The 16,496-nt window shown below is 36.1% G+C and overlaps 2 protein-coding genes across 2 annotated transcripts in view; both read left to right on the top strand.

The window, feature by feature from the left end:
• Positions 1-4,041: 4,041 nt before the first annotated feature.
• Positions 4,042-5,894, top strand: LOC117338470 (sporozoite surface protein 2-like). Its single transcript, XM_033899823.1, has 2 exons — positions 4,042-5,094; positions 5,184-5,894. The coding sequence occupies exons 1-2, from the start codon at positions 4,042-4,044 to the stop codon at positions 5,892-5,894; spliced, it is 1,764 nt and encodes a 587-aa protein (XP_033755714.1).
• A 6,180-nt stretch (positions 5,895-12,074) lies between these two features.
• Positions 12,075-16,496, top strand: part of LOC117338469 (kielin/chordin-like protein) — a 12,049-nt gene continuing 7,627 nt past the window's right edge. The window contains exon 1 of the mRNA XM_033899822.1: positions 12,075-12,144. Within this exon, the coding sequence (XP_033755713.1) occupies positions 12,075-12,144 (70 nt within the window). The remainder of the gene's footprint in view (positions 12,145-16,496) is intronic.

Genomic DNA, 16,496 nt, shown 5'->3' with positions numbered 1-16,496 from the left:
CCCTGACACGCATATTAAAAGTAACGTTTTAGATAGATGAACGTAAAAGTAATATATTCTATCAATGGGATTATTATCAATTTATGATGTAAAATAATTTATTAGGAGTTTTAGATAGATGAACGTAAAAGTAATAGATTCTATAAATTTGATTATTATCAACTCATGATGTAAAATAATTTATTAGGAATGTTTACAAATATCTTCCTTGAGTTGATAAAAGGGATCGTATGATTCAATCAATAAAATTCTCTTTCTTCACCTTTCAAACTGACAACTTAATTAGCATATTTTAACCGTTTATCTTGTACGCGAACATTTCAATCATGTCCGAGTGGTGTTACAGGTGTTCAGGTGAGAAGGGAAATGACGCGCTCAAATGTAGTTGGGGTTTAAAGTTTCATAAGGTTAATTAGGTCATGCAGGTGTTACGTGAGGGGTCAATGACGTCATGGGGTCTGGGATATTCCAAGGTCACACAGGTGTCACGTGAGGGGTCAATGACGCGGTCAAATGTAGGTCAAGTTGGGGATAAAGTGACGTTGGGGTATAAAGAGACACATATCAGACCTGGACATGCGACCTACCGGGACCCCAATGTCCGGTCTTCTCACTACGTGCTACCCGTTACCTTAGAAACTGTAATTATGACAAACTCCATACATGTTCTATCCAAAATTGAAAAAGTGTAACCTACTGCTTTAAATATAATTTGTCTTCTCTGTAAAGTTAAACGCTGTTCAAAAGATGTCTTAAATAAAACTCCGTGATCACAATGCTAAGGTTTTTTTACTCTGGGATAACTACATGTTGCTTTGCGTTGAAACAATTTAACCACAGGAGACATTCGGACTAAAGCTAGACCCGTCAATGATGACAACGGTTTCAACTGGAATATGTTTGCGAGGTCAGCGCATGCGCAATATATCATTAACGTATTTGTTGTGAGTATAAACGACTAAACACTCGATCGTACTATATTTGTATTACCTGAGACGGAAACACTATGTTTTATTTGCAGCTGAATCGGATTAGGTAGGGCACATCTGTGTCTTTGTATGCCGATAAATACATAAGGTTAAAGCGGCTTAAAGAATATGACTTTAGATGGAGACATTTTGTCGCCTAAATCGTTTCATCATCAACTATGATATTTCACATTAAATCGGTTATTTAGACCCATTGTCGGGATATAAACTATCAATAGATAGGTATCTCGTTTATATACCACAAAGTGCAATACACATAAAACATTTATCTATATATGTAGTAATTTATCGTGTTCCCGTTTAACCAGTTTCCTTTCCATCGTGTCATGCGACCCAAAGTTTTTGATAGAGCTAATTTTCACCTGTGTTAGACTTTAGCTATGACAATTTTAACTCTCCAAATTCCAACACACTTATCTTAGTATTTGCGTATCATATTACGTTATAACAATATCTATAGGTTGAAATCCTTCGTTAGGTTTAATTTACAATCACTAACATGGTTTAAATGTCCTCCTTACGTAAAGCGTCGATGAACGGAATATGTGAATCAATGAAATGAAAAGAAATCGATTATTTTCCCACCTCTCGCTTATTTTTGCTATAATATATATCCATGTGGTTGCGTGTTTCGAGAATGCCTATTTTTGCAGATCATCTTGATTAACGAACTTAACTATAATATGTAGTACTCACAAGCTTATTTTGGCCTCCAAGCATTCCTCTCGCTTATAGATTTCATGTTTTAATAACAACTCATCTGGCTTATTGCTCTTTTGTTTTAGTAGTAACTCATCTCGCTGATTTTTCTCATCTTTTAGTAATTACACATCTCGTTAATTGGTCTCATGTTTAAGTAATAAGTAATCTCGTTAATTGATCTCACGTTTTAGTAAGAACTCATCTCACTAATTGTTCCCATCTTTTAGTAATAACTCATCTTGCTTACTGATCTCATGTTTTATCATAATTGGTATGAACATTTCTACATATTTTGCTGATGTCTGAAATATCGATATCATATCAAGTATACATACAGTTTGTGACAGCAAACCTTACTTACATCGATAACGTCTTCGACTTAATCTAAAAGATTTCGCCTTTGAGAATAGGAGGAACTCTAGGACCGCCGTATACGACAATGAAAATATCAAATGTTTGTAGAATTCTAAATAAGGACGCATTGCACACATTTTATATCACCCTGACAGTGCATACTTGCTCTTTATTTCAACAAGAGAGTCTAGACCGAAAGGTTATAACAGTGGACAAAGCAGTGCATTTAATGTATTTAAATAAAACATGTTTATACGTATAGACAGTGGTGCACCTAATCTGATACTTTATAACACCTCTAACTTAAATGCTGTAGCTGCAGTTTTATAGCTGTCGTTTAGAATGTCAAGACATTGCACTATAAACCATGCTCAGTCACATTGTGGTTTAAGGTAAAAATTTACATTTTTATAATCAATACAGATCAGTTATAAGAGCTCGGTTTTTAAAGCTAGAATGCATTTGTACATCAAAGGTCGAAGATCGGTTATTGTGTTGGTAACTCGGGTAATAAGACTATCTCGTTCTGATGGCGGCTTTATTATTTCCTTTAACAGGAATAAATCATATCATTTTAAAATAAAAGCCTTTTTTTCTTTTGGTATTGTAAAGAATTATTGTCACGTTAGGATCAAAGCAAGAAAATGGACTAGACGGGGGCAAATATAAATACTTTTTATGAAATATATAACTTTTGTATTTTTTTATATATATATATAAGTGCCCTTTCCCATGTGTTTGTGTCTGTAGGTAAGAGAGTCGTCAATGTATGAAGCATAGCGTGCACGTATCTGTGCAAGCTTTATTGATAAATCTGTTTGTAAAGGCGCAATAGCCTGCAATATTGTAAATGTGTGTTAAATCACATTTTGTGATGAAATAACTTTATGAGTACAATGTCAAAATAAAGTTTTTACATCGGATACAAAATATCAGAAACAAATTCAGGAACTGTCTGGAAAGTGGAGATATTTGACCGTTTTAATAGATAATTTCAAGAGTTGTATTAATGCTAGCAAAACATTCGTTTACTGTACAAATACTTGTATGAAAAAATCTTAGTAAATCTGAAATATACCGAGCTAAATATATAAAAGCCAACTAAACGATTTCTCCGTAACAATATACAATTCTCGGTATATTCAGCGTGGTTACTCAATCAAAATAATCAAATAGAATATGTATATAAATAAACATACAAATCATATAGTATCAAGTAAATCTTTGATACACATATTACATGTGTACTATATATATAGCCTATATACAGTATATATATACGTGTATATATTTGTTAAAGTCTTGAAAGCACGTGAGCGAGTACTTACCCCCGTAATGTCGACTTCCCTGTCAATCCTTAGTCCCCGATCCAGGCAGGCTTGTTAATAAAGCATACTATGAAATACCGTGAACACGAGTATATATTGTAGTATAGTGGTCTGAGTGATTAATTATTATATTTCTTAACAAAATTAAGTATTTATGTGGATGGCTCCCCAGAGTAAATTCCCAGCCACGGTTAGCATCACCCACCTAGATCAAGGGCGCGCAATGATTCAATTCTGTCACTGACACCTGAGCCACTGATGGAAGGACTGCCGTGATCGATTCTACTGCCACAAAACACAGACACGTTTTGATTTTACTCTCCTCCCCCTTTATCTAATAAATATCTCCCTATGCCATTCTCTGTTCCTCTTGATCACCAACTTTTTTCTATTCTTCTCTCTGTCCTCTTCTTCTTTGCGTCGTCATCGTCATCGTCGTCGTCGCCCCCTCTTTCTATCATCAACTTCCTCCAAACTCAGTCAATCAGTGTCAAACAACTAACCATCATGCACCTTCACTCAAGAATTTCCCCAATAAACAATTGTTGGGAGAAATCGATAGTGTATTCCTATGCCCCAGATGATTGACAGCTCGGCGCGCCTTGTTTGACATAAAACACGATATTCAGATTCAAATTATGTGAAATAAAACATACGACAGCGACGATATGAGAGACAGAGATAAAGAAAGAGATCTTGAAAGAAAAAAGAACGAGAAAAGAGATGCAAATGGATTTTTTGTTTTAATTTTCGCGCTTACAAAGCCGGGAAAGGAGCAAAATTACATCTTTGCCTCCAGTAAGTCAAACAATGTCTCAAGTCAGTCAAACAACGTCCCCAGTAAGTCAGACAATGTTCCCAGTAAGTCAAACAATGTCTCAAGTAAGTCAAACAATGTTCCAAGTAAGTCACACAACGTCCCCAGTAGGTTAAACAATGTCCCCAGTAAGTCAGACAATGTCTCCAGTAAGTCAGACAATGCCCTCAGTAAGTCGGACAATGTCCCCAGTAAGTCAGACAATGTCCCCAGCAAGTCAAACAATGTCCCCAGTAAGTCAGAAAATGTCTCCAGTAAATCAGACAATTTCCCCAGTAAGTCGGAAAATGTCCCCAGTAAGTCAGACAATGTCCCCAGTAAGTCGGACAATGCCCTCAGTAAGTCAGACAATGTCCCTAGTAAGTCAGACAATATCCCCAGTAAGTCAGACAATGTCTCCAGTAAGTCAGACAATGTCCCCAGTAAGTCAGACAATGTCTCCAGTAAGTCAGACAATGTCCCCAGTAAGTCAGACAATGTCCCCAGTAAGTCGGACAATGTTCCCAGTAAAATAGACAATGTCTCCAGTAAGTCAGACAATGTCCCAAGTAAGTCGGACAATGTCTCCAGTAAGTCAGACAATGTCTCCAGGAAGTCAGACAATGTCCCCAGTAAGTCAGACAATGTCTCCAGTAAGTCAGAAAATGTCTCCAGTAAGTCGGACAATGTCCCCAGTACGTCAGACAATGTCTCCAGTAAGTCAGACAATGTCCCCAGTAAGTCAGACAATGTCTCCAGTAAGTCAGAAAATATCCCTAGTAAGTCAGACAATGTCCCCAGTAAGTCAGACAATGTCCCCAGTAAGTCAGACATTGTCTCCAGTAAGTCAGACAATGTCTCCAGTAAGTCAGACAATGTCCCCAGCAAGTCAGACAATGTCTCCAGTAAGTCGGACAATGTCCCAGTAAGTCAGACAATGTCTCCAGTAAGTCAGACAATGTCCCCAGTAAGTCAGACAATGTCCCTAGTAAGTCAGACAATGTCTCCAGTAAGTCAGACAATGTCCCCAGTAAGTCAGACAATGTCTCCAGTAAGTCAGACAATGTCTCCAGTAAGTCAGACAATGTCCCCAGTAAGTCAGACAATGTCCCTAGTAAGTCAGACAATGTCTCCAGTAAGTCAGACAATGCCCCCAGTAAGTCAGACAATGTCTCCAGTAAGTCGGACAATGTCCCCAGTAAGTCAGACAATGTCCCTAGTCAGTCAGACAATATCCCCAGTAAGTCAGACAATGTCTCCAGTAAGTCAGACAATGTCCCCAGTAAGTCAGACAATGTCCCCAGTAAGTCAGACAATGTCCCCAGTAAGTCAGACAATGTCCCTAGTCAGTCAGACAATATCCCCAGTAAGTCAGACAATGTCTCCAGTAAGTCAGACAATGTCCCCAGTAAGTCAGACAATGTCCCCAGTAAGTCAGACAATGTCCCCAGTAAGTCAGACAATGTCTCCAGTAAGTCAGGCAATGTCCTCAGTATGTCAGACAATGTCTCCAGTAAGTCAGACAATGTCTCCAGTAAGTCAGACAATGTCTCCAGTAAGTCAGACAATGTCCCCAGTAAGTCAGACAATGTCTCCAGTAAGTCAGACAATGTCCCCAGTAAGTCAGACAATGTCTCCAGTAAGTCAGACAATGTCTCCAGTAAGTCAGACAATGTCCCTAGTAAGTACATGTATGAGGTATATGACGTGTTGAGAAGGAAATAACAAACCAATGTCAGGGAGAGACAGATTAGAGATTGTATGAGTAAGACATTGACGCAGTACTAACTATATTCAGACAATTCTCGGTGATTTTCATGGTCTCAATGTTGGATTCCCGCGCGCTATATCTCTTAGTATCAGACCTCAAAAAGCTTGTAAATGGACTCACCTGAAAAAAAAAATCCTACAAAAATGTCGACTATGTGTGGTAATATACATGTACATTAAATCCGTACGCTGACTAACTATCTCCAGATAATTCTCGGTGAGTTTAATGGACTTTTTAAGTACCCACTATAACTCTTAGAATCGGACCTCATCAATAGCTTGGAAATGGTGTCTGGAATCATCTTAGAAATCCCTACGATATTGCTTTGTTAAGTAAATATAGTAGCTTTGACTAACTTACTCTTTCCAGACAATCGGTTGTTTTTAAATATGTTCCCACATTTCCATGTTGACTTATATGTTTTTGTAAGTACAATATATTTGGACTGAATATCTCCCGCGAAACACGAAGCTCACAGCTGTGTAACTTTTGACATTTGATGAAAATGGATTTCTTTGTTCGTTTTACTTTATTTCGAGATTTCTATCAAACGAACTGCGTAATCATCTTTTATGTCGCATAGTAGGAAGTACAGCTGTAAGTTGCACATCATTAATTTGATAAATGATCAAATACTGATTCTCACAATGTTGTTGTTAGTCCATTGTGTTTTAATTGCCATCGCTCGTATATACAAAACTAACATATTGTACAGCCAGTTCTACTGAAAATCAATAACTGTTTACACTATCAGATCACGTTTACAACTGCTGTAGAGACCAACCAACCAATTGTTTTCCCATAGACCTTAGTGTTAACGTTTTGGATTATTTCATTCAAATGCTTGAATTAAATATGACGATTATGGTTTATAACAAAAGTTTAGGGTCTGATATAACACCTAATCAAAAAAAAAAGTTGGGTCCTTCAGCTCAAATTTTCTCCAGGGTAGCCATTTTGAAAATAGGTGAATTTCGCAGTAAAAATTCTCAAAAATCTTAAATGTTTACCTGTTTACTATTATTACGTGAACTTTTGGGAAAAAAAACAATCGGACTTAAGAAATTTATATCAACATTTCTTATTGATAGTTACCTATCAGGCTACATATCTATTTTCTCACTTCATAACATACTGGCCAATCAGTGGCTGCCAGACATTTTATCCTTGGCTCAACGTTCTATACACAGGGGCTGTTTCAATTTTTTTTTTTTTCAATTGGTTGGTTGTTCCCTGTAGGACCGCGAACAGTACCTTGAACAGCGACGAATGATTCAATTATTGCCTTTATGTAAGTGTACAGGTATAAAACAGTAAGTCCTATCAATCATTAAATAATTTACATAAGGTCGACGTAGCACGAATCTGTCGTTATATAATAATCGCATTATTGTATATATTTGTCATTGAAAACGGGTTTAAACCCCGCCATCTGTTGCTGTACATTTCACACTGAACATGTTAATATTGGCTGGCGGGTCCTTTTATTGTTCGTATACATGCGTAATGTGGCAAAGTGTGGTGTCCTGCTTGCGGCCAAGTGTGGTGTCCTGATGGCGCCCAAGTGTGGTGTCTTGCTTGGTTCAAATCGAAAGAGTTAAAATTTATTGTTTGATCTGATAATTACATATCTACAGATTATATATATATTGTTTTTACAGTTGTGTATGCATTGATTGTATGTACAGTGTAGAGTATGAATGCGAATGAATCATTAATACACGAATACACTACAATAAATGACTGAACATCTCATATTGATGTCAATTGCTAGTATTTCTTCACGTCATTAAATTTTAGGGAAAGTTAGGGTAATATTATCGTTGATGCTAAAGGATATATACTCTGTTTTGGTTCAGTTGAGCGTTAGCCCCTGTGAGGAAGGCTTTGGGTTCTGTCCCCTGGCCGAGACATACCAGAGTCATTCAAAATGGTAGTTGCTACTCCTGCTTAGCGTTCAGCATTTTGGGAGTGGGACGACTGGTTGGCCCGTTGTCAGTATAATGTGACCGGATGGCGTGTCCTGCTGGGTGTCTTCGGCAGTATGCTTCAGTCAGGTAGCACTATAATTCGGCAAAATTTCCGGCCTATCACAAGGAGACTTAACACATACATACCGCAGCCTCCCAAAACACACATACGCACTTACCACACGCATGCATATCGCAAACACGGGAGGCCGTCCTTAAATGATCTTAGCTGTTAATAGGAGGGTAAAGAAATAAAACCAAACCAAACCAAACCGACGTTGTAGACACGGTGACTGTGGTTGATGTCGAGTTTTGTGTATGACAGCGCTGTGTCGGTACAAGGATAATAAAACAGAAGGTCACATAAACAGTTTCCATTGAGGCAGCTTTCTATAAGGTTGCATTAAAATGTACATTGCTTCAATGCAAAACATTTATTCCACATCATTTGGACTTTTAGCTATGGCACACGTGTAAACAATACAAATTTCGTACGCGTGTAAACAGTAAAAATTTCGTACACGTGTAAACAGTAAACATTTCGTACACGTGTAAACAGTAAACATTTCGTACACGTGTAAACAGTAAACATTTCGTACACGTGTAAACAGTAAACATTTCGTACACGTGTAAACAGTAAACATTTCGTACACGTGTAAACAGTAAACATTTCGTACACGTGTAAACAGTAAACATTTCGTACACGTGTAAACAGTAAACATTTCGTACACGTGTAAACAGTAAACATTTCGTACATCTGTAAACAGTAAACATTTTGTACAGTGTAAACAGTAAACATTTCGTACATATGTTAACATTTCGTACACGTGTAAGCAGTAAACATTTCGTACACGTGTAAACAGTTAACATTTCATACACGTGTAAACAGTAAATATTCCGTACACGTGTAAACAGTAAACATTTCGTACACGTGTAAACAGTAAGCATTTCGTACACATGTTAACATTTCGTACATTTCATTTGTATATGAATATTTCACGTGTGAATTGTGGACATCGAGAGATTTCATTTCACACATCATACAATAATACAGAATGTAAAACTTGCACTGACATCTTGTATATAAATGCTTCTCACAAAACTCACATGGACAATAGAGAACAATACGTTAATTCTGCAGGTGTCGACTAACAGCCTACGTCGATAATCGTCTATCAATGTAGCGATGTTGGTAAGGTATATGCTATATTTAGCTCCGTTGTTTTAGGCACAGTAACTAATTAGTAGCGACACTCTGTACTGTAACAGCAGGTCACTGTAACAGTTCTGAAAGACGTTTTCTTACCATTCCTTAATATGATTGCTTAATGTTAGAAACAGGAAAAACATCATATAAGTGGCAGTCAGTGACACAAATATAGAAGACATGGCATAAGAGTCTGACATAAACAATGTATAAAGTACAGAATACATTGTACAAGACTCTGACATAAAAAATGTATAAAGTACAGAATACATTGTACAAGACAATGACATAAAAAATGTATAAAGTACAGAATACATGGTACGATAGTCTGACATAAATAATGCATAAAGTACAGAATACATTGTGCAAGACTCTGACATAAATAGTGTATAAAGTACAGAAAACATGGTACAATAGTCTGACATAAATAGTGTCTCCCAGCTTCTAATTGTATAGATTCTAATAGATTTTTTTGAGCTAGTGTACAGTTGTCCCACGCAACATCTGCATATTCAATAATTGGTCTTATGTAGGTTATAGATTTTCTTCCAATTTAGTTTTTTTATTAATCTTATTTTTTTTCTTTATAAATGCTTTATCATAAAGTCCAGATATGTGTTCCATTTAGCATCGCCACTAAGTGTAAGACCCAGATATGTATGTACTTTGCTCTATGCAATCGGTTCATCACAAAAAGCAATGATATGATGATTCTTGTCAGTTTTTCTTGAGAAGATAATAGATTCAGTTTTAGAAGGATTAAATTTGATGTCCCATTTAGTGGCCCAACGCTTAATATTAGTCAAGTCGTCTGGAAGATTTTATGCCAATTCAATGAGATTATCATCACATGTACCATAAAGAGAAGTGTCATCTGTAAATAATTTAATTTTACTGGAGACACAGTCCTGTATTAGATATACCATCACATACCAGGATACTACCTGTCCGAAACAGGAGAAGGTCAATCGCTTCTTCCTTTCAGCCCTCCAAACTTCTGATTGACTTTGCTGTCTCGTTCCCTTTTGAAATCTGCTCGGCAGACACATGGACCTTCTTCTGCAGAAAATCCTGTTTCTTCTGCAGCTCCTCTGAAGAAATGTCTGGAGTGTTATAAAGAACATCTGGTCCATATGCCTGCTTTGCCTTCCTGGTGCTGTTTATCCGGCTGATTGACCTCCTCTTCCATCTCCTTAGTGTTGTCTCCAGATTAGCCTTGAAGTGCCTACAGGTGAGCCGCATTCTTTCCCTCGGTCGACGGAGTCTTGTGAACGATTTCCCTGGCTTGGTCCCTTTGCAGTCTTCCCAAGTCAATGTTGGTCACTGTGCTCCAAGATCAAATAGGAGTGTTCCAGCATAGCAACCTGTGTGCCGCGACCACCGATTGCAATGGTTGAACACCTTGCCATCGTCAAACTTACTCCTAATCCTCATCCAGCACTCGGCTAGGTTGGAAGTGTAGTTACCAATAAGTCTTGCACTTTTGGCAGCTACACGGTCCAAGATGGTCAGGATATTAGTTTTCATCTTGGAACAATTTGATAAATCCAGGACCATGCCCGAGAGGATATATATAACAATTTACACTCTCCACGTTCACGTACCACCTTCCATACATCCTGCCCACATTAGCATTCATATAACAACTCGTAAATTCAAATAAAAATTTGCAACAAATGCTTTATTAACAAATTAATAGTACAATTGTTCTTGACTACAAATGAAAAAGTATCGCAAATAACTATCAAGTTTTTAAAAGCTGTCACTCTGGGCAAGTGACAGTTGTCAACACGGCTCAAAATATATCATTCGCGCTTACAGAAACATTGATCTTCTTTTAATCATGTGTTTATGATGCATTGTGTATATGTAACTGGCAATTCATCGAATTACTAACCTAATCCGAAAGATTGTTGTCATTAGCCCGAAATACTCCTTGTTCCCTCTCAATAACCGTTTAATCTTCAAACCAGAAATAGGTCCACGCTGCATCAAAACAAAAACGATTGCGTGTTTAGTTGGTGTTATCATTGCACAACTATATATAAGTATACACACATATGCTTAATTGTTACAATTATGATGAAAACACTAATCAACATGTACATATATCCCTAATATTGCACCAAAATCACTAAACATAAAAACGAGTAGTGATATATTGGTCACAGTATCGATGATTCTCGCGGAGGATGTGTATCGAAACCGAACGTTGACAGAAACTGTAATATGTTGTGCTGGTTAGTGTATTGTGTTGTTAAAAAAGTGTCCTATAACTTCGAATTAATACTGTCAAAATTTAAAGATGACATCTTTTGCCGATTATCACAATTTCTATTTTACTGACCACGTCTGTATCGTGTACAAGATTTCGAAATGGCGACACAACTACCTGAAACACCACGAATTTGGCTTCGAACATACATCGCTCAGGTGCGAGTTGAAAGAAAACTGGTATGACCTATATAATTGTTTCAAAATTCGAAAAGTATGTTTAGTTTATAATACAGTTCAAGTTGAACCAACTTTCATATTTTCCCGACAACAAAATCTAACGTAACAACAAAAACGTACATGCATAACATTGCACTTCTGGTGTGCATTGTATTGAGCGATATATATACTAATTGAAATTAAAAAACCAAAACCGAAATAGGAGATCTTTATTCCGAACCAGGAAATAATCAGTCGCGAAAAGAGCAAAACGATAGAGAAAAAGCAAAGCAAGGATCAGTACTAGGACCAACATTGTTTGTGATATATATAAACGATCTCCCTGATAAAGTACAGTCGGATGCATACCTTTTCGCAGATGATACCAAAGTTTTCAAAAGTATACGTGGTAAAGCTGATGTTGATATCCTACAGGAAGATATGAACAAACTTTCAAATTGGAGCAATGCATGGCTCTTAAAATTTCATCCCTTAAAGTGAAAATATATGCGCATAGGCCGACCATGTGGAAAAAGATCATACCACATAGAGGGCCAACCTTTACAAGAAGTGGAAAAGGAAAAGGACATAGGAGTAATGGTAGACAGATTTCTGGCATTTGAAGATCAAATTATTAGCCAAGTAAAGAAAGCAAACTCTATGTTTGCAGTCATAAGGCGATCTTTTCAATTTCTAAATGAACATAATTTTTCACTGTTATACAAAACGCTAGTACGAGTTCATCTTGAATATGCAAATACTGTATGGCATCCCTTCAAACTTAAACATATCGATATGATTGCGGCAGTGCAAAGGAGGGCTACGAAACAGATACCTGGATTTCGCGAGTTACCATATCCGGATCGACTAAAGAAGCTCAAATTACCAACTCTTAGATACAGAAGACAAAGAGGCGACATGATTAAAGTATATAAGATAATACACAGTATTTACGATGATTGTGCAACGGATTTTGTCAAGAGTGGAAAGACCACTCACAAAGACAGGGAATAAGAGGTCACACGTTGAAATTGTTTCCACAACATTCTAGAATAGATGTTCGCAAGAACGTCTTCGCCTTGCGCATTGTAAACATATGGAAGAATCTTCCTGAAAATGTAGTTTTAGCGCCAAATGTAAATACATTTAAAAATAGACTGGATAAGCACTGGAAGAACCAGGAACTCCTATACAATTATAGATCTGAGATACATTAATAATACAAGAAATTTCATAATTATCTATATTTCAAATATTTAAATTTCATGTTTTTGAGACCGATGAAGAGGATCTTGTTTGATCCTGTATCGGAAAATAAACTTAACTTAACTTAACTTAAATTGATGTTGTGGGGCAAAATCTACTAGGATGGTGTGTAACCAGTTAATTTAGTGTAAAGCAAGTTGTGTAGATGTTTCGGATCAAGGGTAGGCTTGTTCAACCTTAAGCAGTACCGTAAAAAGCAGGAAGCGGTAGCTAGGCAACAGATCTACAGGCACTGAACGTTGACATAATCTATCTCAGATTATGTATTTTGATTAAAGGATTTTGTAAAGGGTTGGACTTTTCTATATTCCTTTTATAACTTATTTTCAGAAATTAGACTGTTTAATACTATATTTCGCTATAGACCGTGATCTTGTTGATGCAGCCACCGTATAGTTTTATTAACAAACCTCTGTGCGATAGTGGCGATAGTGGTTTCTGTACGATAAGGCTTTCACGAATTATCTCCCTTTGACTGTTATAATACCCGAGTTTAAAATGATGTATTATGTATCTTTGTCATTATCATCCTCATAGTTTGTTTCTGTTTCAACGTCTTTCTGTTTTACTGTTTGTTTCAATATTTGTCTGTTTTGATGTTTGTTTCAACATCTGCCTGTTTCAATGTTCTTCTGTAGCAATTTGCGCACGATAAAATGTTTGTCAATATCAATGTTAGTCAATTTTAGTGTATCTCTGCTTCAACATTTGTCAGTTTCAATGTTCGTTTTATTCCATCTTCATCTGATTCAATATTCGTCTGTTTTAACGTTCGTTTGATTCCATATTCATCTGATTTAATGTTTGCCTGTTTCAATATGTCGTCAGTAATGTTAGGGACATCATACAATTGTTACGTCCTTCAAAGACTCGTCAGTTATATTAGTGACTTCATACAATTGCTTTGTCTTTCTAGGACTCGTCAGTGATGTTAGAGACATCATAAATCGATTTCCTCTGTCTAGAACCTGTCAGTGATGTAAAGGGCATTATACAACTGTTTCCTCCTTCTAGGACCTGTCAGTGATATTAGTGACTTCATACAATTGTTGCCTCTTCCTAGGACTTGTCATTGATATTAAGGACATCATACAACTATTTCCTCCTCCTAGGATTTGTCAGTGATGTTAGGGACACCATACAACTATTTCCTCCTCCTAGGATTTGTCAGTGATGTTAGGGACACCATACAACTATTTCCTCCTTCAAGGTCTCGTCGGTGATATAAGGGACACCATACAACTATTTCCGTCTCCTGAGATTTGTCAGTAATATAAGGGACACCATACAACTATTTCCTCCTTCAAGGTCTCGTCGGTGATATAAGGGACACCATCAGCTATTTCCTCCTTCAAGGTCTCGTCGGTGATATAAGGGACACCATCAACTATTTCCTCACACTAAGACTCGTCAGTGATATTAGAGACACCATACAACTATTTCCTCACACTAAGACTCGTCAGTGAAGACGTTGGCAGGGATGATGTTGATATCTACAAGGCGACTAGTAAAGTAATTCAAAAAAAAAAAAAATTGGCTTGCAATAGATTTGATAGTACAGTAATACCTATGCGCCGATAACTTCATTCTTTAACAAATATTCTGAAAATTATCAGCATTCTGTTCTGTCCTGCAGTCCCCTTACTATCATTAAACAATAATTAATTTTCCATTGTTTGTACGCAGAATGCTGCCTTCTGATTGGTTGAGATTTTTTCTTCATACCACTATGAAAACAATTCCGAGAATGGCGCGAAAACTGTGACGTCATAATACGACAATTGACGTTGCGTATTGATTTGAGAAAAAGAATCCCATATAAAGCCAGTTAAATTGTACAAAGAACATGTTTTGAAATTAGAAATTATTTTCAAAAATCAATTATAAGCGTTGATGCCAATTATTTTTTCAGTTTCACAGGGGTATGAAAAAAAAATTGTTTGCAAACTTCTGTAGGAATCCGCTACGCGGATTCGTACAGTTTACAAAGAAATTGTATTTCATACCCCGATGAAACTAAAAAGAATTGACATCAATGCTTCATTGAATATACAAAAAAAATGTATTATAATTGATAAACTGATCACCATTCCGTCTTATAGTCCCCTTACTATCATTATGCCATGAGTATATCATAATTGATAACTAGTCAACATTATGTCCTACAGTTGTATGCCCTACAGTCCCATTACTATCATTATACCATGGGTATATCATAATTGATACACTAGTCAACATTATGTCCAAAGTCCCACTTACTATAATTCTATCATTATATATTTGATATATTACAATTGATATCATTAGCTTTAAGTTTACGCAAATGTTGTAGTATACAGATAACGCTTGTTTAAGTTTTTAAAATGTTAAAAATGGTTACTGTAAGGCCAATCTGATTTATTTATTGATGCTTTAATACAAGCAATGTTTTAACTACAACACATTTTTTTTACATGGGACATCATGTTTGTACATACGACGTCACGTTTTATATAGGATATCATATTGCTTACTTTGATTTTAGATAGGGCATCGCGTTTTGCATATAACACCATGTTTTAGAGATAGGACATCCTATTTCTGTATACAACATCATATGTTTGCACACATCATGTATTTATATGGGACATCATGGTTTTTTCTTACTTTTTTTAATATGACATCTTATTTTCCCTTTGTGTTTACAAAGGATATCGCGTTGTTACATATGAGAGTATGTTTCTTTTACTTTTTTTTTACATGGAACATCATGTTGTTAACTATGTTTTGTCAAAAGAACATCATGTTAGTTATTTTGATAAGTCATAAAGAGTATATTAACATGCATGCTAATTTACGTGCTTAAGATTCACAATAAGTATTATTTACTGATTGAAACTAATTTCCTTGAGGAAACTAACCTAAATAATACCAATATATGGTCGAAATAGAGCGTATGTCTAAGACTTTAAAAGCAACGTTCACCTATAGAATATCATTAGTCTCAAAGCCCTACGCTTTTTAAATTCTTTTGAACGTAACTTTGACATGTGTTTAATTACACGATGTACAGCCCCAAATAAAAAGAAAACAAAAACACAGCTGAATGAGGATTTAAAAAAAATTATTATTCCTTTTCATCAAAATACAAAAATACAAAAATATTCTACACGGATATGGATATATATTTATAATGTATATATAATCATGCTTCATTCAGATCAAGCATATGTTATCTTAAATGGACTTTAATCTGTCAGAATTAAGGAGCGGATCCAAGAGTTTTATTAGTATCCAGTGACCATGAGAACACCATGCATTCATTTTTTTTTACAACGACGAACAATTGTGAAAAAAAAGTGTATAAAAAAAGGGACAGCCGGATATTTGGCACTTGTTCAAACTTTGATTTAACATAGATATATTTCTGTGGAAAAGGTCTAACGTCTTGGATCCGCACCTGAAATGAAGATGTCAATGACACATAATAATATCACCGCAGAAAAAGACGAAGATATCACTTGACTTCGATTTACATAATTATGGAATCAGGATGACCGGATAATTGATAACGTTTAAGACACCTGTTTTGCTTTTCGAAAATGGTACTGAAAATTTAAATGAAAATAAAAACGATACTATTCGAAATAACTTATACAAATCATATCTAAAGAGAAAAATATTCTATGAATTTACTACTG

This window comes from Pecten maximus, chromosome 11, assembly GCF_902652985.1.
Source record: "Pecten maximus chromosome 11, xPecMax1.1, whole genome shotgun sequence".
Lineage (NCBI taxonomy): Eukaryota > Metazoa > Mollusca > Bivalvia > Pectinida > Pectinidae > Pecten > Pecten maximus.
This window is presented reverse-complemented; position numbering and strand designations above follow the sequence as displayed.

Coding starts and splice junctions, on each gene's coding strand:
- LOC117338470 (XM_033899823.1), top strand. CDS start 4,042: ATGAGAGACAGAGATAAAGAAAGAGATCTTGAAAGAAAAAAGAACGAG. Junction 5,095..5,183: donor GTAAGTCGGACAATGTCCCA/GTAAGTCAGACA, acceptor GTCTCCAGTAAG/TCAGACAATGTCCCCAGTAA.